Source organism: Nomascus leucogenys, chromosome 20 (assembly GCF_006542625.1).
Source record: "Nomascus leucogenys isolate Asia chromosome 20, Asia_NLE_v1, whole genome shotgun sequence".
NCBI lineage: Eukaryota > Metazoa > Chordata > Mammalia > Primates > Hylobatidae > Nomascus > Nomascus leucogenys.
The window spans coordinates 80,334,180-80,358,517 of record NC_044400.1 but is presented as its reverse complement, the minus strand read 5'-3'; the positions used below and the strand labels follow the sequence as shown (position 1 = coordinate 80,358,517).

The 24,338-nt window shown below is 54.6% G+C and overlaps 1 protein-coding gene across 8 annotated transcripts in view; it reads left to right on the top strand.

Moving 5' to 3' along the window:
• RGS12 (regulator of G protein signaling 12) overlaps positions 1-24,338 on the top strand; it is a 147,303-nt gene that overhangs the window by 109,578 nt on the left and 13,387 nt on the right. For 7 of the 8 annotated variants that reach the window (XM_030801065.1, XM_030801069.1, XM_030801067.1 and 4 more), the window contains 10 exons: positions 11,943-12,112; positions 12,613-12,705; positions 13,785-13,928; positions 14,682-14,861; positions 15,158-15,311; positions 18,393-18,469; positions 20,154-20,348; positions 20,865-20,938; positions 21,454-21,580; positions 23,718-23,814. In XM_030801065.1, coding sequence (XP_030656925.1) covers positions 11,943-12,112; positions 12,613-12,705; positions 13,785-13,928; positions 14,682-14,861; positions 15,158-15,311; positions 18,393-18,469; positions 20,154-20,348; positions 20,865-20,938; positions 21,454-21,580; positions 23,718-23,814 — 1,311 coding nt within the window. Of the gene's footprint in view, positions 1-11,385; positions 11,405-11,942; positions 12,113-12,612; positions 12,706-13,784; positions 13,929-14,681; positions 14,862-15,157; positions 15,312-18,392; positions 18,470-20,153; positions 20,349-20,864; positions 20,939-21,453; positions 21,581-23,717; positions 23,815-24,338 lie in introns of those variants that run through there. The other variant, XM_030801072.1, reaches the window with a different exon arrangement.

Genomic DNA, 24,338 nt, shown 5'->3' with positions numbered 1-24,338 from the left:
CGTCTCCAGAGGTGGCCCCCTGAGCCCCAGCTCCACCCCGGGAAGGGGCCAGACCACAGGCAGCAGGCCCTGGAGCCCGTGAGCACTGCCCACCTCCCTGGGCCAGTGGACATGGGACCAGCATGGTGACCAGATTTTTGGAACCCCGGTTTAGGACAAATGACTTTTTAAGTTTGATTGTTTGATATCAGAGGTCATATAAAAGGTACAAACATTGCATTGTGCTTAGTTTTACATCTAACATATTATATTTATTATTAAAATTATGTGAAGTCACCACAGTCCCAGCAAATACCATGTATATGGCCACCATGGCTGAAGGCATCCACCGTCTGCCCCGATCTGTAGAGTAGGCCTTTTTTCCTTGTCTTGTGTTACCTCTTTTTGGCTTGTGGGGGTGGCCTCTAAATGTCACAAATCCTTTATGATTTTACATGCTCAGACCCCTCCTCCTTCCCTGAAGCCTGGTCCTCTGGCCTCAGTCCTGCTGGGAAGGGTGCCCTTTCGTCGTCTCCATCCCTGGACTCTTTCAGTTGAAGCACAGGGCCCCAGGACTGTGTCTTCAGTTTTCTGTGTTTAGGGAAGGGTTTAGGACCACTTTTGAGTCTTCCTCATGAGGTCAGCATTTGGGGCCCCTGGGCTTCTGCACTGGGTGGCGTCCTCTGCGTTGGGTGGCGTCCTCTGCGTTGGGTGGCGTCCTCTGCGTTGGGTGGCGTCCTCTACATTGGGTGGTGTCCTCTGGTGGGGCCAAGCCACAACCAGAAGGTCTGAACTTCCTGTGTGGCCACTGGCACAAGAATAGAAGAAGAATGTCTTCACAAAGTATAAATATTTTATTCATCAAAATGAAGTAAATCAGTTTCACAAAGGAATTAACCACTAAATGAGTAATGTGAAGTTTTTTCAGCTGAAGTAAGCATAATAAATGAAGTCCGTTAGGGTTGATCTTTGAAAAATGTCCTGTGTCTTTTCTTGGAGCGTCCTGAGGGCTCCCCGTGGTCAGATGTGACCTCACCAACTACTTGTGGTCATAGTTGGTAGCTCTAAGCCTAGAATCCTAAAAATTCAGAGTGACAAGTGACAGAATTCACTCGTCTTTGCACATCGCCTAACACTTCCCACACTGACCTTCGCAGGAGCGGCTCTGCTCACTCGCATGGCCTCATGGGCTCTGGCAGCATTTCACCCCCGCCTGTTGGCATTTCACTCTCCAGAAGGACTTGGTGTCACTTCAGACGTAGAGAGTTTGTTTTGCTGGGCTCTGCCAGAATAGTTATAAATCACACGTTTCTAGTACTGACTCCAGGAAAGACCCAGAATTCAGATTTCTCCTGTTTGGGCCCACATTTCTTCTGGCCCTCTGAGGTAACAGGAAGTACACTGTACCTCAAGGGGTCTGTGAGACCTGCCAGGCGTGGCAGCTCCTCTGCAGGGCTGTGAGGTCTGGCTGTAGGGGCCAGACTCACAGTGAGCCCAGGAAGTGCTGTTGGGGACACCGGGACCTCACCATGGAGAATGTGGAGTCTGGGCCCAGCACAGTCACTGATGTCAGCTCAGGAAGGTCATGGAATGTTTTGGACCTCGGCAGCTTCATCTGTAAAATGGGCTGATTGACTGAGATCGATAGCATGTAAACTCTTTTCTGAGGAGGTGCTATTCCAGATCCCTGTTTTCTAACCCTCAGCAGGCTCTGCTGTTGTGGCAGGCTTTTGCTGAGATGCAGAGCTGGGCCGGCCTCCACAGCCTGTGCTGCTTGAAGCAGAGAAGGGGCCTGAGCCGACCCTACCTGTTCTTGCCCCACACGTCCTCCTTCCTCCGCAAGCCAACCCCTCACCGGGATTCCCGTAAGATTTCTCTGGGAAGAAAGGCCTCATTGCTTTAAATTTGAAAAGCATCTTCCAGTTGATAACTGGGGAATGAAATAGATACTCTGAGACCCAAAGGGGGCTATTGACATGGGGTGATGTGACAAAATTTGGATACAAAATTTCACACCCCAGTATGAGGCTGGGGTGTGAAGCTAAGGGAGTGAGGAGGGGCTATGGGCTGTGGCAGCCCTCCCTGCACTACCACACTTCTGTGCAGAACTTAGGCAAGTTCCAGAATTGTAAATTAAACCTGGCCTTCCAGGTTGTTGGAGGGTAGCGAGATGGAATATAGCTCATTTAACAATGCGTTAGCCTTTGTTATCATTTTCCCGCATTTAGATATATGGGGTAAGCTCCTTCGTCTACACTTGCCCCAAGCCTTGCAAAGATTAGCTCTCTTCCATGACAAAACCAAGGTGTGATCGATCACATCATGGCAGCCAGAGACAGAAGGATTGTCCTGAGGCACAAGTCTGCACATGTGGATTTTCCCTGAAACTGACTTTTGCTGCTGTGGTGACCGCATGGTAGGTATTCACAAGGCCTGGCTGTTTCGAAGGGGAAACACATTCACTTTGGTGATCAAGTGCAGGCTTTAAACCGTAGGTGGTATGATTTTAAGCTGGGCGAGTAAGTAGGTCTGTCTGTGCAGGGGTGTGGGTCAGTCGTTCTTAAGCTGCTTTCTGTGTGTGCCAGGCTTGAGCACAGGGGCAAACACATCAGAGCTCATGGGAGCCAGTTCCCCACTGCCAGCAGGGAGTTACAGAGATGGAAGAGGAGGTGAGGATGTGCTCAGGGTGTTGGTTGGCATTGGAGGCGTCAGTATGAACCGATGGCTTTCAATAGAGAGATGTGTGGATGGAGAAGTAGACATAGCGGTGTGTGCGTGTGCATCCACATTTCCCAGCTCTGTCCACCAGGGTGGGGCTGGAGGCAGGGAAACCCCAGTAGCAGTGAGCACCCGCATGTCCAGATTTTGGTGTCTAATACCTCTTTTCTGTAGAGGGAGTCAGGCTCCGTGGAGCAAAGACTAATTCCTGGGCTGGAGTGGGAAAAACACAGGATGAAGCTGGAGCTTCGCTTTTATTTTTTTTTACACCAGAAAATAAGGCAGTGCTTAAGGCATGATGAGGACACATGAGCAGGATACAGGTGCCAGCCTGAAGGAGGGACTGAGCTTCCAAAAAAGAAAGGTATTCATGGGATGTGAGCCATGGACTAAAATAAAAACCCAGCGAGTCCACACTAACACAGATAAATGGCTTTGTAGTAACAGGAGGGGGGCTCTTAGAGCAGAATACAGCTGAACAGTGCATCAGGAAATCATCAGAGGGTGCTAAAGTTGTGGACTCAGGCTTGATGTGAAGCAAGACACTTAGAGAGCCTCAGAGTAGTTCTGCACGAAGCTTATTATCACCAGGGAACCCTAGAAACGACAGCGGACAAACCTAGTGCCCCAGCCACATGATGAGAGCCAGCGTCACCCACCCTGCAGTAAACTGACACCACGTGCCTCCTCAGAGGAGGTCCCGGAGGGACACCACATGGCTTCCAGGGCATTCCAGCCAGTTACAAAGAAACATCAGCCAAGTCCAAACTGAGGGGCAGTCTTAAAAATAACCGGCCTCTGTCAGGGTTGGAACCACAGAGAGGCTGGGGAACATTCCAGATGGAAGGAGACTGCAGACACATGGCAGCAGCCACCCTGAGTTCCACCCTGCTCTGGGGAAAAGAGCTAGAAAGGACAGGATCGATGAAACTGGAAGATGGCTTGTTAAATTTCCTGATTTCGATGTTGGTACTTGGTTATGAAAGAGAACGTCCACCTTCTTAGGAAATCTATACTGACGTGTTTAGGGGCAAAGAGGCACGCTGTCTCCAACTTAATCTCAGATAGTCTGGAAAATGGTTGCACGTGTGCAGGTGTGAACATGTTTAGAGGAAGGGAGAATGGGCGGACGGGAGAGGGATGGGATGATACAGCAAGCTGGAAGAATGCGGACATTTGGTGAATCTGGGCAAACGGATATGGGAGTCCCTTTTATTATCCTTGTAATTTTTCTGCAAGTCTGAAACTATTTCAAAATAAAAAGTTGCCCCCCAAAAAGGATGGCACACGTTGCCCAGGAGAGGGCTGGTTTGGGTGTGAACAAAGGTTTCCTGTGGCATCTCGGTGCTTGTATGTCCTGGCTCCCCCATAGGCACATTTAGCTGCACTGATAGTGCCTACATCTGAGCTTCGGCCACTCGCCCATCTTCATTCTCCTGGCCCTCACAACAGCCCTGCAAGCCCCTGCCAGCCTCAGATGGACACGGGGACTGAGGCCCGTGGGACTGTGGCGCCCCGCCGAGGTGACCAGCCAGAAAGGAGCGCAGAACTCAGGCCAGGCGGGCTCAGAGCCTGCACCCACGCCTCCTGCCTGGGCCGCCCTGTGAGCGGTGGAGAAGGGCTTCCTGTGTCGCAGAAACTGGAGGCCAAGAAGCACATGATGGAAGAGTGGGCCGAATGAGGCCAAGCTCCACCTTCTACAGCCTTTTCAGGACTTTTTTCTTGGAAAATGTTGAGCTTGATTTGATGCCTTTTTAGTGGAGCTGCCATCAAGTTAGAGCTGCTTACGTGGCAAGTGTCCACCCCGGAGTCAGTAGATGGGGTCAGCAAACGGCACCTCCAGCCAAACCCTGCCCACCAACTTTGTGTAATGCAGTGTCAGTGGGATGGCGATGCCCATTCCTGCAGTTGCTGTCAGAGGCCACCTCTGTCCTAACTGCAGAGACCTAAGTGTCCTAGAAAAACGGAGACTGTGTGTCACCCGCCCTCTCCAGGGAACTTTGCTGGGTCTCACCTGTGCTGCTAGCGGATGTTTCCTAACCCTTGATGACCCAGGAGATCCTCTCAGAGATGAGGCCCTGCTCGGCCTGGGGGCAGGAGCAACAGAGGTGGGTGTGGCACCCCACCCCGGAAAGGGACACCCCCTGCAGGGGGCAGGCCGCCTCCAGGATGCCCACGGGTTCTTCAGAAATGTCTGCGAGTTGGCATGTTTTGCTTGGTGGTAAAAATGTTCCTTATGGTTCACAGGTGGTCCAGTTTGGTATAGTTGCTTATTTCCTAACTAAATACATATTCCTGATAACACGCTGTTTGAGTGATCACCTGCTTATTAAAAAGATAGGTTTTATATTTATGGGACTAAAAATTTTTAAATTTAAGTTACCTGTGGAAATTAGAGTTAAGAACTATACAAAAAGCCTACAAGTACTTTTTAATAAAGCACAAAGTGCTGAAGTGGAGTAGCGTGTCGGGAGGCCGGGGTTCCATCTGCAGTGTTTATGCCGCGTGTGCAGTCACCTAGCTGTGCTCAGCCCGCCTTCAATAATTCAGGCTCCGTGGCGGCAGCAGCCGAGGGGCTGCTGTGAATTATGCATGCGTCTTCAGCAAGGCTTCGTGCGACGTCTCCCGTTGGCTTCCCATCCGCGAGCCTGAGTGCAGGCAGGGCAGAGCCGTCTTTGTCAGCCGTGTGCTGGGATCGCGGGAGAAACTGCAATAATTTGCCCTCCTGGGAGTGTGAGCTCAGGAACAATGTCCCTGTGTGGGGCCCAGGCCTTTGCTCGGGGCCGCCCGGGCTCTGCCGGCTGACCCTGGTATGGACTCAGAGGGGTGGTTTGCAGTGCATGGTTGGAAGTATTTGGTTAAGTGGCATCACAGTGGCTCTTATCAGCTCTACCCAGGTAAAGTCCCTTGTCCCCATCTGCATACCTTGTCGCGTTGTCAGGGGCACACTGACTTGTGTGGTCTTCAGGTATGTTTGCTGCGGCGGGATTGTGTTGGGGGTGAGGGGCCCGTGGGGTGCCTGTGCAGTGACGCGTTTCGTGACCTGAGTTGGAGTTGTGACTTAAACAGTCAGAGGGTTTGAGGTTATGGTTTGGATGAGATAATAATGGGCCCAGGCCGTGTGTTACAGAACTGCAAACTTTTAATCTTACGGTATTAACATTTGTAACGTAACCTACATTTTTGACCCACCAATGTAAATATGGCGGCTTTTCCAGTTAGCAGCAAATCTGAACAGACTTTAAACTCTTTTTCACCAGGAAAGCATTTCTTTGACTCAGATGGGTCAGTTGAAAGACAAAACCCCACAACAGTACCATACACTGGACCGTGTTCTCTAAGGTGGTGTTGGGATGTGGGGTGTGTTTTGTGGATCTCTTTTCTTCTTTGGCTTAGATCACAAGTGTGGGTTTGACTCGCATGCTCAGCACTGGAGAATCAGGCAGGCCACTGCGAACAGGCCAGTGAGTTGCAGACGTGGTGGCGTCCCTCCCACGTTCTGGCCTTGGAGCTGGGGTCGGAATGGTGGCTTTTGCAAGGAATTTTATTTTAGGTGAGTGCTGCTCAGGGTTCAAGGTCAGGCCTTCTGTGACTGTGCACTATTTTCCACGTGATGAGAACAACTCCAGAGCACATGAAAGTTCTGTGAATTGTGAAATCCATAATTGAAAGTGGATGTCAGAGAGGAGACAACTTTCCGTGTGTGTTGAGCCATGTCACAAAGAAAAATGGTGCTCAAGGGGCTCTGCAGTCGCGCCTGGCTCTGCTGTGTTCCTCTGCAAGTCACCTGCATGAATTTTGTCCAAATGGAATCATAAAAATTCACCAGGAGAGCTTAATGATTACAAAAATTCTGGGTGGACGTTTTCCGGTAGCCAGTTTTTGAAAAACGTGTGTGTTGCTGGAGATTCCACTGTCCTTTGCGAATGGCTGGACTCAGGAAGGTCCGTGTGCCCAGCAGGTCCTGTCTGTGCCCTCGGGAAGCTGAGGAGCTGGGTCATGAGTTTTCTATCCTGATCCTTAGGCAGAGGTGGCATGGGCAGCTGGGGCTGTGGCCCAGAGCCTTCTCTTTCTGGCTCCTCCAGGTAATGTGTCTGCTTCCTCCACTCTCCAGGCTCCCATGCTTGAGTTGAACCCCCCCGCCCCCAACCTTGCTGTGGCCTCACACTGGGAGGAATTACTGGAGCACGATTCCTATGTCAGCACAAAGCTACAAAGTGAGATTATGTGAAGGGGGTGTGGCTCTCACCCCCAGCAGTGCTGGGAGCAATTGGCAAGGTCATGCCTCCTGTCTTTGCAATACCAGAGAAGAGCACGGACTGCAACCTCTCTCCCTTCCTTGGAAATGGTTTATTTGCAGCTAAAGCAACTCTCACTTTAGTGGGTCCCGGAGCCTGGGCAGGCCCAGGAGAGGGTCAGGCGCCCACACTGTCCCCAAGCCGTGCCTGCATCTGCTCTCTGCCATGCTCCTCTGTACCCGAGGCTGTGCTCTCTCAGGAGGGTCTGCCATGTGGGTTCCTATACATGGCATCTGCCTCTGCAGGACCCCAAGGGCAGGAGTAGGAGCACACCGGGGAGGGAATGCAGATTCCCTGGGCGGGCACACCTGGCACAGTGGAGCCGAGCACACCAGACAGGTAATCATTTGCTGTTTGAAATACAATCATGTTTCTTTCTTGATTAGACTTTTAAAGAATCAATTATTGATTTGTGAGTCTTAGAAAATAATTAGTATCTGCCAAAGCTTTTGAATATGATGCTAGTCAATATACCAGTCATCTTTCACTCAGAATTTATATCAGTCACCATTCATTCATTCATTCCACAAATACACCAGCGCAGGAACGGGAAGAGCAGCCCTGTGGGTAGCTGGCCCCATTGCTGAGGGAGGCAGCAAGGCCTAGGGAGTAGCCAGGGAACAGGGGAGGTGGGCCCGGGGGCTGGTGTGGGACTTCCACGTGGTACCAGGGAGAGGCCCATCTCCCCTCCACTGGCAGCAAGGGAGGCAGACGGTTCACGTCACTGTGCTTGTGTGTTGGAATTGAAACACCTTTAGTTCCAGGAGCAAAAGCGTCAGCAACTGTGGGGGGTTGAGCTGTGCCGGCCACAGCGTGCAGTGGGGCAGCTTCCTTTCTGCCTCCCCTGTCTTCCCGTCCTGGTTCTTCCCAGGGCCCCTCAGCTGGGCCTTACCTAGGCAGCCTCCAGGCCATCCCCCAGGCAGCCAGAGGGACCCTGCAGTCCCTTGCTCATCACTGTCCCCCAGGGCAAACTTCGTGCTGCTCCGTGCTGGCTCTCTGCTCTGCCCAGCTCATCGTGGCTTGTCCTGTCATGGAAGCTCTCCCTTGCTCCCTGGAGGCCAGTTAACTTCTGTTTCTCCCTCAGTTCTCAGCTAGCCTTTATTGTCTCAGGAAAAAAAGCTAGAAGAAAAATGTCATGGTGCTCATAATGCAGAAACTTCATTCATGAGGATCGCCGCATTTGTCAGCGTAAAATATAGCAAGGTTAGCAACACTGCTGCCTTGAATTCTGGGCTCAAGCCATCCTCTGGAATAGCTGGCACCACCGGTGTGTGCTACCCTGCCCACCTGATTTTTAATTTATTTTCATGTTCTGTAGAGATAGGGTCTCACTATGCTGCCCAGGCTGGTCTCAAACTCTTGGCCTCAAGTGATCATCCAGCCTGCATGATCTTATTTTTTAAATAGGTAGTATGTGCCCATACGCTGGAATGTACACAGAACAGGATGGGCCCCCGAGGCTGTTTCTGATGCAGGGTGTGCCATTGTGCGTTCTGTGCCTGGGGGCTGTCCAGCCAGCTCTGGTCTTCCATCTCCTAGCACCAGGCAGGAGGTCCTACAGCTTCACCGTAGGACTGATGAACGAAGTGCACCCCGGCAGCAGTAGCTGGCCCTGGGCATTTATACTTTATGTTTTGATCAATATCATCAGAGGGGTTGATCTGCGTTTGCTCCTCCCAGCAGTGCAGAAGGTGCCTCTTGGCTCAGACTTCACTGCCATCGTGATCTTGGCCAGGAGGATGGCTACATACAGCCTGAGGCTTAGGCTCATGGCTGGCGTTCTGTGATGAGGCTGGTGCACCTACGAGTGTCCAGGGGCCTCCTCCTACTTGGTGGCCGCCTGTACCCTTCTGTTTTCCTTTTGGCTTGTTGATGGTTTTCTTCTTGGCATGTAGGTGCTCTGATGTAGAAAAGGGAGCCAGCCCGCCACCTGTGTGATGTGTCTTCAGTGCCCCACAGTTTCCTGTCCGGGGACTTGGCTGATGGTGCTTTTCCCTACTGAGAGTTGCACCTCTGTGCCGTGCACTGTATCAGCGTTGCCTTCGTGGCTCTGGGCTTGGTGTCTTCCTTCCAGAGGCTTTCCTCACTCCTATGTTTTAAAAAATTATCCCACATTTTCTTCTGGTATTTCTCTAATTTACACTTAAATATTTGATTCATCGGGATTTGTTTCAGTTGGTGCTGGAAGGAAGAGATCCGACTAGATAGTTTTTCAGAGGTCATCTTCTCCGTGCACCCCACCCACTACCCTGATCGTGACTTAGACACTCAGGATCTGTTTCTGTACTCTGTTGTGTCCTGCAGGTGACACTGATGCTGTCCCCTGTGAGTTCGGGATCGTGGTCTGCGTGTGCTCTCGTGTTAGGTTGGCCTGGCCCCGCGTGTTTGGGGTCGTGGTCTGCGTGTGCTCTCGTGTTAGGTTGGCCTGGCCCCGCGTGTTTGGGATCGTGGTCTGGTGTGCTCTCATGTTAGGTTGACCTGGCCCCGCGTGTTTGGGATTGTGGTCTGCGTGTGCTCTCGTGTTAGGCTGGCCTGGCCCTGCGTGTTCGGGATCGTGGTCTGCGTGTGCTCTCGTGTTAGGCTGGCCTGGCCTGGTGTCTTGCTCGTCTTGTTTGTTCCCCTCATTTCTGCGTAGCTTTCCACAGGAGCTTTCACACTCCACTTGTGTGGTTCTAACAAGACACCCGTAGGCAAGTATCAGCGTGATATGTCCATTTAGGGAGAATTCCTGCCTGTGATGTTTTGCTCCTCAGTTCCCTGGTGACAGGATATTAGGCAAGCACAGAGTCAGCCTGCTCCGAGGACCCCTGCCCCAGAGAGAGTGAGTGTGCAAGTGAGTGCGTGAGAGTTTCACAGCTGGCTTACATGCAGAACGGGGCACTTGCCACATAGGGGAGCCTTGGATGTTGGGATTCTTTAAGCAAGGCATTTCCAGACAGTTCTGTCGACATGGTGGCAGAGGTGCTGGGTGCAGAGGGAGCCTCACATGGCCCCTGTCCTTCTGTCCTTGGCCCCAGCGCGCCTGGCTTGGCCACCCTGTCCTGAGTGTGAGCGCCGGTGCGCGTCCTCTTGCAGTGCGTGCCGCCCCTTCCACCGTAGCTCGGAGTCAGGGCTTCCGTGTGAGCCCCAGCCGCAGGCCTTTGAGACTTCAGTGTGTGCTGGCGGCCACTGCGATCACACATTTGATCTATAACAGATCGACAGCATGGTGGATTCAAGGAAACATTAACACTGTGTGTTTCTGATCCTATCCTAGAACTTCCTTTCGGTCTTCTTTTAATTTTTTTCTACAGCAGTTTAAATTATTTGATTATTCTTTAAAATTTTCTTTTTTAATCTAAATGCTCTTTGCACTTTGAATGACTCCTGCCGAGCGTAGCCTCTGGCTGCCGTGCTGACCATGAGGGACGCTGTTGGATCAAATCCCTGGTTTGGTCTCCTGGGCCCTAGGGCTCCACTTTTCTCTGGATTAGTGGGGCCCACACCGTGGCCTCCTTGGAAGCCTCCGGCCAGGCCTCTACCTGTCCCCTAGAGCAAGTCTGCAGACTGGGCTGAATCCATAAGGTTTAGTGTTGCTTCTGCCCCTGAGAGGAGTTGATGCTGCCTCACTGACCCCTTCCTGGTCTCTTTCTACCTCTGGTCCCTTGCTGCTAATAAGATGTGTTCTAATTGCTGGCCTGGAGCTGGAGCCCATCAACTCGTCCACTGGAATCAGTCCTGTGGCCTTGACGTTACGGCAGTGCCAGCCTGGGCGGCTTATCCTGCGCACCGTGCCCCCACACTGCTCTCGTCAGGAGGGATGGGGTGCCCCCACACTGCTCTCGTCAGGAGGGATGGGGTGCCCCCACACTGCTAGCGTCAGGAGGGATGGAGTACCCCCACACTGCTCGCATCAGGAGGGACAGGGGCACCTCCACGCTGCTCGCGTCAGGAAGGACAGGGGTGCCCCCACACTGCTCGTGTCAGGAGGGACTGGGGTGCCCCCATACTGCTCGTGTCAGGAGGGACTGGGGTGCCCCCATACTGCTCGTGTCAGGAGGGACTGGGGTGCCCCCACACTGCTCATGTCAGGAGGGACGGGGGTGCCCCCCACACTGTTTGTGTCCGGTGGACAAGGATGATGAACAGGGATTTCCTGGGGACCTCCCTTCTCTTTATTCAAGAGCTCAAGAGATACTGGGAACCAAAGGCCACTGAGGGCCATTTTGCAGACACATCAGGCAGGATCCAGTGTCCTGGGATGCGTGCTGTGCCATATCCCACGTCGGGTCACCTGTAAATGAGCCACCGAGCTGACATGCGTGGCTGAGGGCTTAGCTCTGGACGCTGTACCTGAGAGTTGCGTGTTGAGAAGGAGCCCACGTGCAGAGCAGTGCACAGTCACGGGTGTGTGGCTCCGCATCCGGAAGGTGAGCCTTGTGCCCCCTTCGACTGCGCACGCCCCCGAGGGCACCACGGGTCAGGATGTAACACATGTGGATACACAGCACCCTGCGCCCGGCTGCTTTTGCTCTAGCAAGTCCGTTTGGGAAACGTCTCGTTGCCATGATGGTCTTAGTGCTCTATGTGCATGTTCCCGTGTAAGGTTAGTTGCTTTTCCTGTTCAACCCTGTGGCTGTGGTTTGTTATTGTTTGGGCAAGTGTGCACGTGTGAGCGTATGAGTGTGCGTGCAAGGGTGTTGTGTGGGCCTGCACATGTGAATGTGTGTGCTCGTGCACACACGTGCAGCCACTCAAGGTTGGGGTCTGTGTTTTGTTCCCTACTCCATCCCCGTGTGTAGAATGCACTGGCAGGTGGTAGGTGTGCCGTGCATGGTTGTTGACTGAATGGGTGTTGGAGGGGACAGAGCTTGCTGCATGTCCCAGGGTCTCCCGTGGGCAGGCAGAGCACTCACTGGGCTGCGGCGGAGGGCAGGGGTGCAGGTGCTGTCTGTGCTGATCCCGCAGAGTTGACGGGCGCCGACCTGAAGGACTGTGTCAGCAACAACAGCCTGAGCAGCAATGCCAGCCTCCCGAGCGTGCAGAGCTGCCGCCGCCTGCGTGAGAGGAGGGTCGCCAGCTGGGCCGTGTCCTTCGAGCGCCTGCTGCAGGACCCCGTCGGTGTCCGCTACTTCTCTGTGAGTAGGGAAGAGCCCAGGAGTGGCGGAACGGTCTGTGCTCTGCGGAGAATACCGAGCAGGATCCGTGGGCCGCCCTAGTGACAGCGGCACCCCGCGGGCCCTGAGCAGCCCCATGGCAGGGGTCTCCCCTCCCTGGACCGCCCCCCTCTCAAGAGCTCAGAGGAGGGTGGGTGGAATCCTGCCCCTGGTTCTGCCCCCAGGGAGCGTCCCGGCCTTCCGCTGTCTCCTGGGGTCTCTCTGCAGCCTGCAGCACTGGAGCTTCCTGTGTGCATTAAGAAGCCAGGTGCCTGCTGCCAGCCCTTCAAAGAGATGTTTCCCTTTTGGGGAAACAGCTGGAAGCAGCAGCGCGGTTCCCTAAAGTGCTGGGCAGCGATGAGGTTTCTCTCCAGGCCCTCAGGCAGCTCCCTGAGCAGCTGGTGACCCCGTGGTTTCTGTAGAAGGGGAAGTAGGAAAAAGGAGGACCCTGTGTCAATGTTAATAAATGGTGTCTTTCTTAGGATTTTCTGAGGAAAGAATTCAGTGAAGAAAACATTTTATTCTGGCAGGCCTGTGAATATTTTAACCATGTTCCTGCACATGACAAAAAGGAGGTAAGTCCACTCTTGGGAAGTGGGGGCTGTGTGAGAGGAGCGTGGGAGAGGGCGGCGTGGGAGAGGGGGTGGGAGAGGGCGGTGTGTGAGGGGCGTGTGTGAGGGAGTGTGAGGGCTGTGTGAGTGGCATGTGAGGGGCATGTGAGAGGGGCGTGTGAGGGGTGTGTGTGAGGGGTGTGTGAGAGGGGTGTGTGTGAGGGGTGTGTGAGAGGGGTGTGTGTGAGGGGTTTGTGTGTGGGGTGTGTGTGAGGGGTGTGTGAGAGAGCAGCGCGTGAGAGGGCGGCGTGTGATAGGGCCGTGTGGCCTCATTCGAGGCTGTCTCGGTGCAGGGAGCATCTAGAGCAATTGGAAAGTAGATGCTAAAATATTTTCACGTGGCTTGAAAAAAATCATTTCTTTTTCAGAATAAATTTTTTAAACATACATGATATTTAATTTTGCCTAAACCTGGTTTGTATAAACGCCCTCAGCCACAGCTTTCACCAGCAGATGGGTTGTCTTTCAGTGTGCTGGAATTCTGAGGGAGGAACGTGTATTTAGGGGAATTTGAAAGCAAATGGGAGGCAGGAGGGCATCCCAGGCCATGGTTTCACAGCTTCTCCTCCTGCGCCTCGTGGGAGGTGCAGGAGAAGCCTGGGAGAGACGCCTTGGCCTGGCCTGGCTGCTGTTTCCTCAGTCGGCCTGTGGCCCTGCTTCCAGGCTCCGGGGCTGCTTTCATCTGCTCCCGATGCTCAGAGGGCGCTGCTCTCCTGCACTCCCACCTTGCCAAGACCAGGCGCGTGTCGACACACGGCAGTATTGCCTGCGCAGCTGCTGCTGGGCTAGCATCGCCCGGGTCTTTGGGACACTTTAAGTATCCGTTTAAACAATCGTAGAGGAGCCCGTGCAGTGCTGCTGCACTCTGGCCGCACTTTTATTTATTTATTTATTTATTTATTTATTTATTTATTCAAGCAAGAGGTATTTACTGGGGCCCGTGAGAATACATCTCTAGTGCCCGGGCGTGCCGGGCCTTGGCAGGCAGCAGGAGTGCAGGGAGAGGAAGCCGTGCTGGGCTGCTCAGGTGCCTTTCCTGTCAGCTTTCCTACAGGGCCCGGGAGATTTTCAGTAAGTTTCTCTGCAGCAAAGCCACCACCCCGGTCAACATCGACAGCCAGGCCCAGCTAGCAGACGATGTTCTCCGCGCACCTCACCCGGACATGTTCAAGGAGCAGCAGCTCCAGGTAACCCCAGGCCGTGGGAGCTTGTGGGGAGTCCAGGCTAGGGCTCAGGGTATAGGGCCCACCTTCAAAGAACATGTGGTATCAGGCAGGCCAGTGGATTGAGAGCGTCACAGATGCAGGTGGAGAAACGCAGACAGAAAGTGGGGCTTTCAGTAGGGCCATGAAATAAGTCCCGAACCACTGTGCCTGTCTGCAATGAGCCGGCTGTTCACACTGGCTCATGTTTCGATGCCTATGCATCTGTGTGGAATCACACCTGCATGGGTGATGGCGCATCTGCGTTTGAAGTTTTGCATTGTAGGACATTGCTGTGGTGATGTGCATTAGGCCCCATGCTATTCGAGACATGCCTCTGCACGTCGCTGTGGCACATGAGTCACATTCACAGAAGCATAGGGTGGCATTTTCAAAGCAGTCTGCTGTTAGATTTCTAGTTGCTTTTGGTTTTAATCTTATTTAACAAAATAAAAGTTCTCTGGAGTCTGCTCGTGCTGATGGCTTCTGTAAGTTGTCAGAATTCACTAATTTTAAGAGTGATAAAGGCTGGTTCGTTATGAGAAAGAAGACTCAGATATAGAGGCACACTAGAAATAATTCTTAAGTACCCTCAGGGCTGGCGGGGGAAAATGGACTGAAACGATGGCCTTTCAGGACAGGGCCAGTGGTTGCCTACAGGTCGCCAAGCAGCCTTGCGCCTGAGGCTGCGTGTCCGGGTCCCTCCTGTGACTCTCCTGCCTTACGTCTTCTCCCCAGATCTTCAATCTCATGAAGTTTGATAGCTACACTCGCTTTCTGAAGTCCCCTCTGTACCAGGAATGCATCCTGGCGGAAGTGGAGGGCCGCGCACTCCCGGACTCACAGCAGGTCCCCAGCAGCCCGGCTTCTAAGCACAGCCTCGGTTCAGACCACTCCAGTGTGTCCACACCAAAAAAGGTGACCACCCCGAGGCTGGCCTCACGCCCCTGTGGGTTGTGTGTCATCAGCTGAGAGCTGTTCTGTGGGAAGTGAAAAGAGGCCCTGTCGCCGTCTTCACCAGTGTGGGTGACGCTCCATGCTGGAAAATTCCAGCTGCTGTTTCTGGAGTCCTGTCAGGGCCACACCATGACCTGTATAAGTGATATCATCCCATAGAGTGCTTGTGTCTACAGCTCAGTATTGCCTCCTTTGCACTTAATGTAATAGAAAGATAACTTCACATTGTTTTAACCAAGGTTTCCATTTGATGACAGTTAAGTGGAAAATCAAAATCCGGCCGATCCCTGAACGAAGAGGTGGGGGATGAGGACAGCGAGAAGAAGCGGAAAGGCGCGTTTTTCTCATGGTCACGGACCAGGAGCACCGGGAGGTCCCAGAAGAAGAGGGAGCACGGGGACCACGCAGACGGTTTGTGGGGTGGCTCTTGGGCCGCGGTGTCCAGGCCAGGCAGCTGCGTCCCCGTCCCGGCGCTGCTCTGGGGGTTGGCGGTGACCTTGGGCCATGTGTGCAGTGAGAGGCCCTGTGGGCGGGTCGAGGAGGCTTCTCTGAATGAATAAGGAATACCGCTGTGTCTGGGGACACGACCTGTCAGCCAGCCAGAGGGCAGCAGGGCTGCTCCAGAATCTGCCAGAGAAAAGGGCTCAATACGTTCCAGCCCATGCCTACCTCAGGCCTACCCCACACAGTGGCAGCTGAACATCTGTGTCCTCCCCTGCTTTTCGCTGTCAAAGTAATAGGTGCTTTTGGTAGAAAATTTGGAAAATACAATGAAGTAAAAATAGGAACACACAAATGTGCTATTGGGCGTCTCCCCCAGTGGCAGCTTGGTTCTCTGCTGAGGCTGTTTCCTAGGTAGATGTCAGGGTCCATGTGCCTTTTACGTGTGTGTGGTTTTTTAAAATGTAGTAGCATAGTGGAGTAGTGAGCATTTTTCAAGTTAAGATTGGTATTGGATATTGGGGGCTGCCCATTCTGGGTGCTCTGTCCCTTTTTTCTCTTTGCACGTCTGAGACTTCCTGTAACAAAAGTTAGGCAGAGAGACGGCTCCCAGGGGGCCAGGGGTGGGGCTGCAGGGCCCTTGGCGGCTCCTGGCCGAGCTCCAGACACCAGCCGGGTGGTGTTGGTGGGCGGCAGGGCAGAGGGCATGGAGATGCCCATGCTGAAGGCTGGCGAAGATGAGGCTGTTCTGTACCAGGGCTGAAAAGCACACAGGGGAGAACTGGGAAGATTTTCTTCTGTAGAGATTTTTGGGAAAGGGATTAGTTTTCAGGAATTAGTGTCCTGCCTGAAGGCAGGGGACTGGCACTAAGCCTGTGGTCTCCAAGTTTAAATCAGGCAGTGAGGTGATTGCGCTAGCACCAGCCGGCCTGGCCCTAGTGGAGGCAGGTCAGCAGGGTGCTCTGCGGCTGCTGTGTGTGCCCTGCAATGCCAAACATTTGTGCATGGCTGCTCCCCACCTGCAGAGGGGAGCGTTGTTCCCGGGGCGCTGAAGGAGGCACTGGTGAGGGCTTGACGTGGGCAGCCCTGAGTTTCCGGCCATGCTGTGAGGTGCTGTTCTCCAAGCAAAGGCAGCTGAGAGTTGTAGAGTTCACCTTTGTCGGAGGCCACCTGGGAGATGGACACTACGTTATTAGGTGTGGCTAGACCTCCCGAGTACCTGGGAGATGGGAGTGTTTGCTTCAGACAGTCCATCCGCTCGTGCCCATCCCCATACCTGGCAGATCCGCAAAGGGCTTTTAAAACCTTGATAGAGCCGGGCGTGGGAGCTCACGCCTATAATCCCAGCACTTTGGAAGGCCAAGGTGGGCGGATTGCCTGAGCTCAGGAGTTGGTGACCAGCCTAGGCAACATGGTAAGGCTCTACTAAAAATACAAAAAAAAAAAAAAAAAATTAGGGGCCAGGCACAGTAGCTCATGCCTGTAATCCCAGCACTTTGGGAGGCTGAGGTGGGCAGATCAACTGAGGTCAGAAGTTTGAGACCAGCCTGGTCAACATGGTGAAACCCCATCTCTACTAAAAATACAAAAAAATTAGCCAGATGTGATGGCGCATGCCTGTAATCCCAGCTACTCGGGTGGCTGAGGCAGGAGAATTACTTGAACCCGGGAGGCGGAGGTTGCAGTGAGCTGAGATTGTGCCATTGAACTCCAGCCTGGGCAACAGAATGAGACTCTGTCTCAAAAAAAGAAAAAAAAAATTAGCTGAGTGTGATGATGGGCACTTTCAGTCCCAGTTACTCGGGAGGCTGAGGCATGAGAATCGTTTGAACCCGGGAGGCAGAGGTTGCAGTGAGCCGAGAACTACACTACAGTTTGTGTGACAGAGCAAGACTGTCTCAAAAAATAAATAAATAAAACCAAACCTTGATAGCAGTGGGGCACAGTGGCTCATGCCTTTAAATCCCAATGCTTTGGCGTGGGGGGCAAGGTGTGAGGATCATTTGAACCTAGGAGTTCAATACCAGCCTGGGCAACATAGCAAGACACTCATCTCTACAAAAATAAATTAAAAATTAGCCAAGTGTGGTGGTGCATCTGTTGTCCTAGCTATTGGGGAGGCTGAGGTGGGAAGAAAATTGCTTGCGTCTTGGAGTTGGAGGCTGCAGTGAGCTATGATTGTGCCACTGCACTCCAGCCTGGGGGACACAGCGATGCTCTGTCTCTAAAAAACACAAAGCAAACCAAAAAATAAAACCCAGATGCAGGCACTCCCAGAACTAACACATTCTGATCTTGGCCCAGGATGTGGCCTGGGCATCTGTTCCTGTGGAAGGTGGCCGCAGTCTGGAGGCCAGTGCATCTGGGAGGTGCCTTCCCCTCTCACCTCAGGCCCCAGAGCCCATGCGCAGCGGCGTGGTTTGGGAGCAGGTGCTGTTTGAAAAGTCCTTTCTGTGTCAGAATGTTCATGATTTGTAGATTAGCCTAAGAATATCGTTAGTTGAGGTTGGTGAGAATTGACACTTCATTATGGTTCATGTCAGGACGTCAGAGGAAAAGGACGTGGACCGAGTGGGTCTGGAGGCTGCATCTGGCTGAGAGCGCTGGCTGTTGCCACAGCTGGGGGTTTCCAGTTAGGCCCAGAAACTACATTTGGGGATGAAAGCTCCAGACAGAATGGAGGAAAGGCCCTGGCCGGGATGTGCACCTGGGTCCGTGCTGTGTAACTGCACGTACTGATGTGACTTGTTGGGTACCTGCCATGAGCCAAGCATGTTTTGGAGCCAGGATGTGGCAGTGGATAGGGCAGAGAGTGGCATCTCTGCTGTGTGGTGGGTAGAGCCGTGTTGGTCCCTGACTGGCTTCCAGGGTTAGGAAGACACATGTGACTTGTCTCCACCAGGCGAGGCGAGGTGGTGCCTGGTAGGGGAGGGGTGGGGGTGGGGGCTTCCTGGCGTCTGTCTGCTCAGCCTAAAGGGGGCAGAGGGTTGGGAGATGTGACCAAATAAACAGGGTTCTGATTGACGTGAGTCACTGTGTTTCCCCGTCAAGACGCCCTGCATGCCAATGGAGGCCTGTGTCGCCGAGAGTCTCAGGGCTCTGTGTCCTCTGCGGGGAGCCTGGACCTGGTGAGTCACTGTCTCCCCTCATCCCACAGGCCTCAGGGCTGTCCCCACTGGCTGATTGATGACACCTCTCTCTCATGGAAACCTGTGTTTACAAAACGCAGCATTCACTTTGTAAAGCTGGGGGACGAGGCTCAGGGGTCGGCCCAGGCACAGTGGCAAAGTGCAGAGTGGCCCAGAGCCCCATCAGGCCCCGGCCTCATGGTCCCCCAGCCTAGGGCTCCTGAGAGGGCATGAAAAACTATTAGTTATACGAGGGAGGGAACTCAAAGTATCTTTGGATTTCTTTCTTAAGTCTTTTTGTTGTAATTTAGTTTTTGTGAACTCCCACTAAGAATCAACAGAAGGTGTCGAGAGCAGGCTCTCCGTCTCAGCGCGTGAGCAGCCCACCCACTCCCACACTGCAGGATTTGCCCCTCTGCCTGCGGGCCGCCTGTCTCACCCACACCCTCTCACGCCTGCTCACTGCTTGGCTGGTGCTCGTCCTGGCCCCAGTTTCCAGCAGATGAGGGAGATGAGCAGGCGCAGGCAGGACTCGTGAGCTCGTTAGATGTTGTTTGATGGGAATTCTGGAAAACCTCGCTGGTTGCCAGCATCCTAGTCATTTGAAATTTCCAGGCAGGAATGAATGTAGAATATAATTTCTTCTTCAGTTGTTCCAAGTAACACTGAAAGCTGTAAGGATTTACCAGGTATCAGTTAGCTCTTGTTGCCTAATACCTCCGCACCCCCAAACTCAGAGGCTGAAAACAATTACCGCTGTGCTGGGTCTCTGGGTCAGCTTGGTGGTTCTGCCCATTCTGGCTGGCCTTCCCCTGTGTTTCTGGTTACCTGGCACATGAGCCAGCTGGCTGGTCCCGGAGGTCCTCAGTTGCGTGGCTGGCCCTTGGCTGGGGAAGGAGCACTGACAGGACCCTTCGTTCGCCTCACTCAGCAGAGGCCGGTTCACCCTGTCCCACAGCCGTCTAGGGACCCTGACAGTGAGCAGAGCAGGACGGCCTCTGGAGGCCCAGGCTTGGAGCCATTCCTTCTGCCCACCCAGGTCTGGGCTGGGGCTGACTCCACCTCTTCATGGGAGGAGCCACAAAGCCGTATTATGAAGGGCACAGATACAGGGAAGGGGATGGTTGGGACCATTTGTGCAGCCAGCCTACCGCTGTACAAACTAGTTTCCTGAAATAATGCTCAGGGAAAAGAGACCTCAGACTACCGGAAGGCAGTGCTGACGAAGTCACAGTCCAGGCAAGCTTTCCATTGGTAGGACGTGCACGGGGAGCTGTGTAGAGAGAGGATAGGGTGCTGGAACCCAGAGCCCCAGGAGGGAGTGGTCCTCACAGGGCAGCTTCAGTGGGCCCCGCAGGACGGCTCTGCTTCTGGGTGGAGAAGCCCAAATGTGCCTTCTGAGCAGAGCTGCGCCAGGGCCCGTGCTGTCCTGAGCACGATGGCCAGTGAGGCCCAGAGCTGAGAGAATGATGACTGCTCTCCTGTGTTAATTCACAAAACCCAGCGCCTCAGGCATTGTGGACTGAGCCTGAGATGTGTGCACCTGGGGAGCTGCAGGTGGGACAGTGGCAGGGCGCCAGCCTCCCCAGCACGTGCGGCCTGGGCCAGCTGGGCTGCTCCGGGAGGTGCCCCGCACCCCTGTGACACTGGTTCCCTCACGGCTGCTTGTCTCCCCGCTCCCCAGTCGGAGGCCTGCAGGACTTTGGCACCTGAGAAGGACAAGGCCACCAAGCACTGCTGCATTCACCTCCCAGATGGGACATCCTGCGTGGTGGCTGTCAGGGCGGGCTTCTCCATCAAAGACATCCTGTCCGGACTCTGTGAGCGGCATGGCATCAACGGGGCAGCCGCGGACCTCTTCCTGGTGGGCGGGGACAAGGTACTGGGCCCGCCTGACCTTCGCACTGCCCTCAGGCCATGACCTCCCCGCTCCCTGACCCCCAGCTTTGTCAGAGTCCTCAGGCTGCCCCCTCCTGTGCTCCTCATTACAACAGCGCCTGGGGTGGAGGCCGGATTATCTGAACTGAGCTATCTGCTGGGAGCACTTTGCATGCGGGTGCTAGGTTGGTGTGGAAAGGGTGATCGCTTCACTTTGCATGCGGGTGCTAGGTTGGTGTGGAAAGAGCGATCGCTTCACTTTGCATGCGGGTGCTAGGTTGGTGTGGAAAGAGCGATCGCTTCACTTTGCATGCGGGTGCTAGGTTGGTGTGGAAAGGGTGATCGCTTCACTTTGCATGTGGGTGCTAGGTTGGTGTGGAGAATGATCGCTTTCTTTCGATGGCTATTTTCGAAGCTGCTCTTTTGCTCTGCACAGCTGTGCGCCTGGGGCACATCGTTCTGCCTTTCGGGGGCTGCCTGCTGTGCCCACGTTGATTCTGGTCTCTTTGTTCCTCAGCCTCTGGTGCTGCACCAAGACAGTAGCATCTTGGAGTCAAGGGACCTGCGCCTAGAAAAGCGTACCTTGTTTCGGTAAGAGGAAGATCGCTGTCATTCACCTGAGGCTCCCAGAGCCAACCCCGTGTGCCCACCACCTGCTGGTCTCTGCACTTAGCGGGTAGCCTGTGGATGCTCCATGCTGGGCTGCGATGGGGTGTCGGTGTGGGGGGTGAAGGGTGGAGGCCCACATGAGGCAGCCTCCCCTATAAGCCTGGGGGTGAGAGGGGCCCTCTCCTCCCTGTCCCGTGAACAGGGACTGCCCTGGCCTGGTGAGCCCAGCCCCCTAAGATGCCGAGAGGGAGGGGCAGGAGTGCTCTCTGTAGGCTGCTCTGCAGGGTGCTGCTGTCCCGGGAGGAGGAGGCCACGGCCCTTACTTGGCCTGACTTTTCCCACGTGGAGGAAGGCACGTTCTGATCAGCTGGGGCTGAACTGGGGGGCACACCAAGGCCTCGAGGGTGGCCTGGGGCTGTGCTGTATAGTTCTGCTTATGAGACTGAGCTAATGAGGGCTGACATGAGTTTGTAGTGAATTTTTTCATCCCCCACCAGGCTGGATCTTGTTCCAATTAACCGGTCAGTGGGACTCAAGGCCAAGCCCACCAAGCCCGTCACGGAGGTGCTGCGGCCCGTGGTGGCCAAGTACGGCCTGGACCTCAGTGGCCTGCTGGTGAGGCTGGTGAGTGTTGCATGGGGCCCGGGCATCGTCACTGCAGGCACTGTCTGTTCCCTTTGGCAGCCTCTGTGTTGTTCACTGAAGAGGGCACACCAAGAAGCGGTGTCTTCCCCCGATCTGGTTGTCCCCCTTGGAGGAGAGGACACAGCTTCTGCCATCCCCGGTTCTCATTCTGTGCAGTGGGAGCCATCATGGTTTATTTGTACCTTGGTCATTCCAAAAAGAATTGATATTTGAGATGTGGTTTTGCTCCAGGGAGGCCAAAATGAGAAACAAACCAACCAACCCTGGACTATCCCCCGCTGTTGGCAGATGTGATCAGATAAGAGAGTGCGGATGGCCCTGCCCCCACCGCACCTGCTGGGCCCGGGTATTGTGCTGATGCCCCCAGTGCACAGTCACGTGGAGATGTCCTGATTCTCACCTGCACTTTGTAAATGGAAGGATTCAGCTGGCATTTCCAGGCTGCGCCATTATGATGTGAATGGGGTTAAGAAAGAAAACACCACGTGGGGTGGTGACCACAGGCGCTGGGCAGGCCATGCGAGACAGGGAGAGCTGGGCCCCACTGAGTGTGCTCCAGAGCATGGGGGTTCAGGGCACAGCGTCCGCCTAGTCTTCTTTCCTTGTCAACTTTATTGGGGCAATGATTTCCAGTATTTTCAGGATTTTAATTTTCCCTGAAACTACACTCAAAATTATTCAAGAGCTTTGAAGTGAACAAGAAGAACCTATTAAATTATTTACAGACACCACCTCTGAGGGGAACCTGAAGCCTCTTCCCCGCACTGCAGGCTCCATCCTGGAGTCTGCTGGTCGGAGACAGACCTGGCTTGGCTCCCAGGTGTGCTCCTCTGGCCGACTCTGTGGAGACGCTACGCAGTTGTTTAGTCTCTGTATGTCACAGTTTCCCTGACTGTAAAATGGGGTTGGTCGTGGCAGCATGCTCGTGGCGTGGTTGGGGGGCGCCAGGGTGGAAGGGCTGGCTGCTGTCAGGCTCGTTTCCTGTGAGCTGTGGCCGTCGGCTGCCGAGGGCTCTGGGCCAGGCAGGGTTAGGGCTGTGGGGGCTATGGAGGATTCGTGTGGAATGGGTTGTTTGGGACGTGGCTTTTCCACGGACGCTTTCTCCTGACCTCTCCAGTGAATTCTGTGGCCCCCTGTGCCCACGAATGTGGTGGAGAAGGCGGGACCTGGGGCGGCTTCTGTGCTTCCCCTGCAGGGCCCACCGCGCCTGCCCAGCAGACTGGCCCCTTCAGGAGCTTAGAGCCTCTCCTGCCTGGCATTGGACGGCTGTCATTCCCCTGACTGACAGATTGTGAACGCCAAACACGTTCAGATGTCTTTTCTTAACAGTGACTATGGCAGGTGAAGAGTCAGATTCTCTGCTAGAGGAGAGCTCTGATGCAGAGACAAGAACTCCAGCCCTGTGGCTAGTGGTGCTTCATTTCAGCCTTAGACCTGGTCCTAAAGTTGTCTGTCTTTGCTTCCTTGTTTACAAAGGGGAACATCTGCTCTCAGTATTCCCCTCATAGCAGTTTCGAGGGTCAGTGTTCCCCTTGTAGCAGCGTCCAAGGGTCAGTGTTCCCCTCGCAGCGGCGTTCAAGAGTCAGTGTTCCCCTCGTAGCAGTGTTGGAGGGTCAGCGTTCCCCTGGTAGCAGCGACCAAGGGTCAGTGTTCCCCTCGTAGCAGTGTTCGAGTGTCCGAGGGTCAGTGAGTGGGTTCTTAGGGAGGCCACCATCCAGGTTGTGAGGAATGTGGAGACTCATACGGGCTTTACTTCCTATTTCCAAGTATTTTACACGCATTTGATAGCATTAGATATGTGGGTGAAGGTGCCTCAGCTGTTGACACGTCACCCTGCCCCTGGGCCTTGGAGGAGCTGCTGTGGGAGACGCTGCCCACTCAGTTCCTCAGGGCACTTCTCCCCAGGGCCAACCACGGTGTCCAGAGTTCATTACCCATGTCAGGAGCCTGGCTCAGTCCCAGCTCATATACCTCAGTCAGGCAGGCCTCACCTCGGGGCCATCTCCTGCGTGACTCCGTCGAGCCTAGGACGGTCGTGCAGTCAGGTGGGATCACACACATCTGTTCCCTGAAGTTCCAGTCTGGGTAAATTATTCAGTGCCCATCTCTGCCCTAGAGTGGAGAGAAGGAGCCCCTGGACCTTGGCGCCCCTATATCGAGTCTGGATGGACAGCGGGTTGTCTTGGAGGAGAAGGATCCTTCCAGAGGAAAGGGTGAGTAGGGCCAGCCCAGCGGATGGGGAGAGGGTAAGTGGGGCCAGTGCAGGGGAGGGGGCAGGCGGGGCCGGTGCAGGGAAGAGGGTGAGTGGGGCCAGTGCAGGGGAGGTATGGGTGGGGCTTGCGCAGGAGAAGGGGTGGGCGGCGCCTGTGCAGGGTAGAGAGTGAGTGGGGCCAGTGCAGGGGAGGGGGCTGTGGGGCCTGCACAGGGTAGGGGCAGGTGGGGCCAGTGCAGGGGAGGGGGCTGTGGGGCCTGCACAGGGTAGGGGGCAGGTGGGGCCAGTGCAGGGGAGGGGGCTGTGGGGCCTGCACCTGGTAGGGGGCAGGTGGGGCCAGTGCAGGGGAGGGGGCTGTGGGGCCTGCACAGGGTAGGGGGCAGGTGGGGCCAGTGCAGGGGAGGGGCTGTGGGGCCAGTGCAGGGAGGGGGCTGTGGGGCCTGCACCTGGTAGGGGGCAGGTGGGGCCAGTGCAGGGGAGGGGGCTGTGGGGCCTGCACCTGGTAGGGGCAGGTGGGGCCAGCGC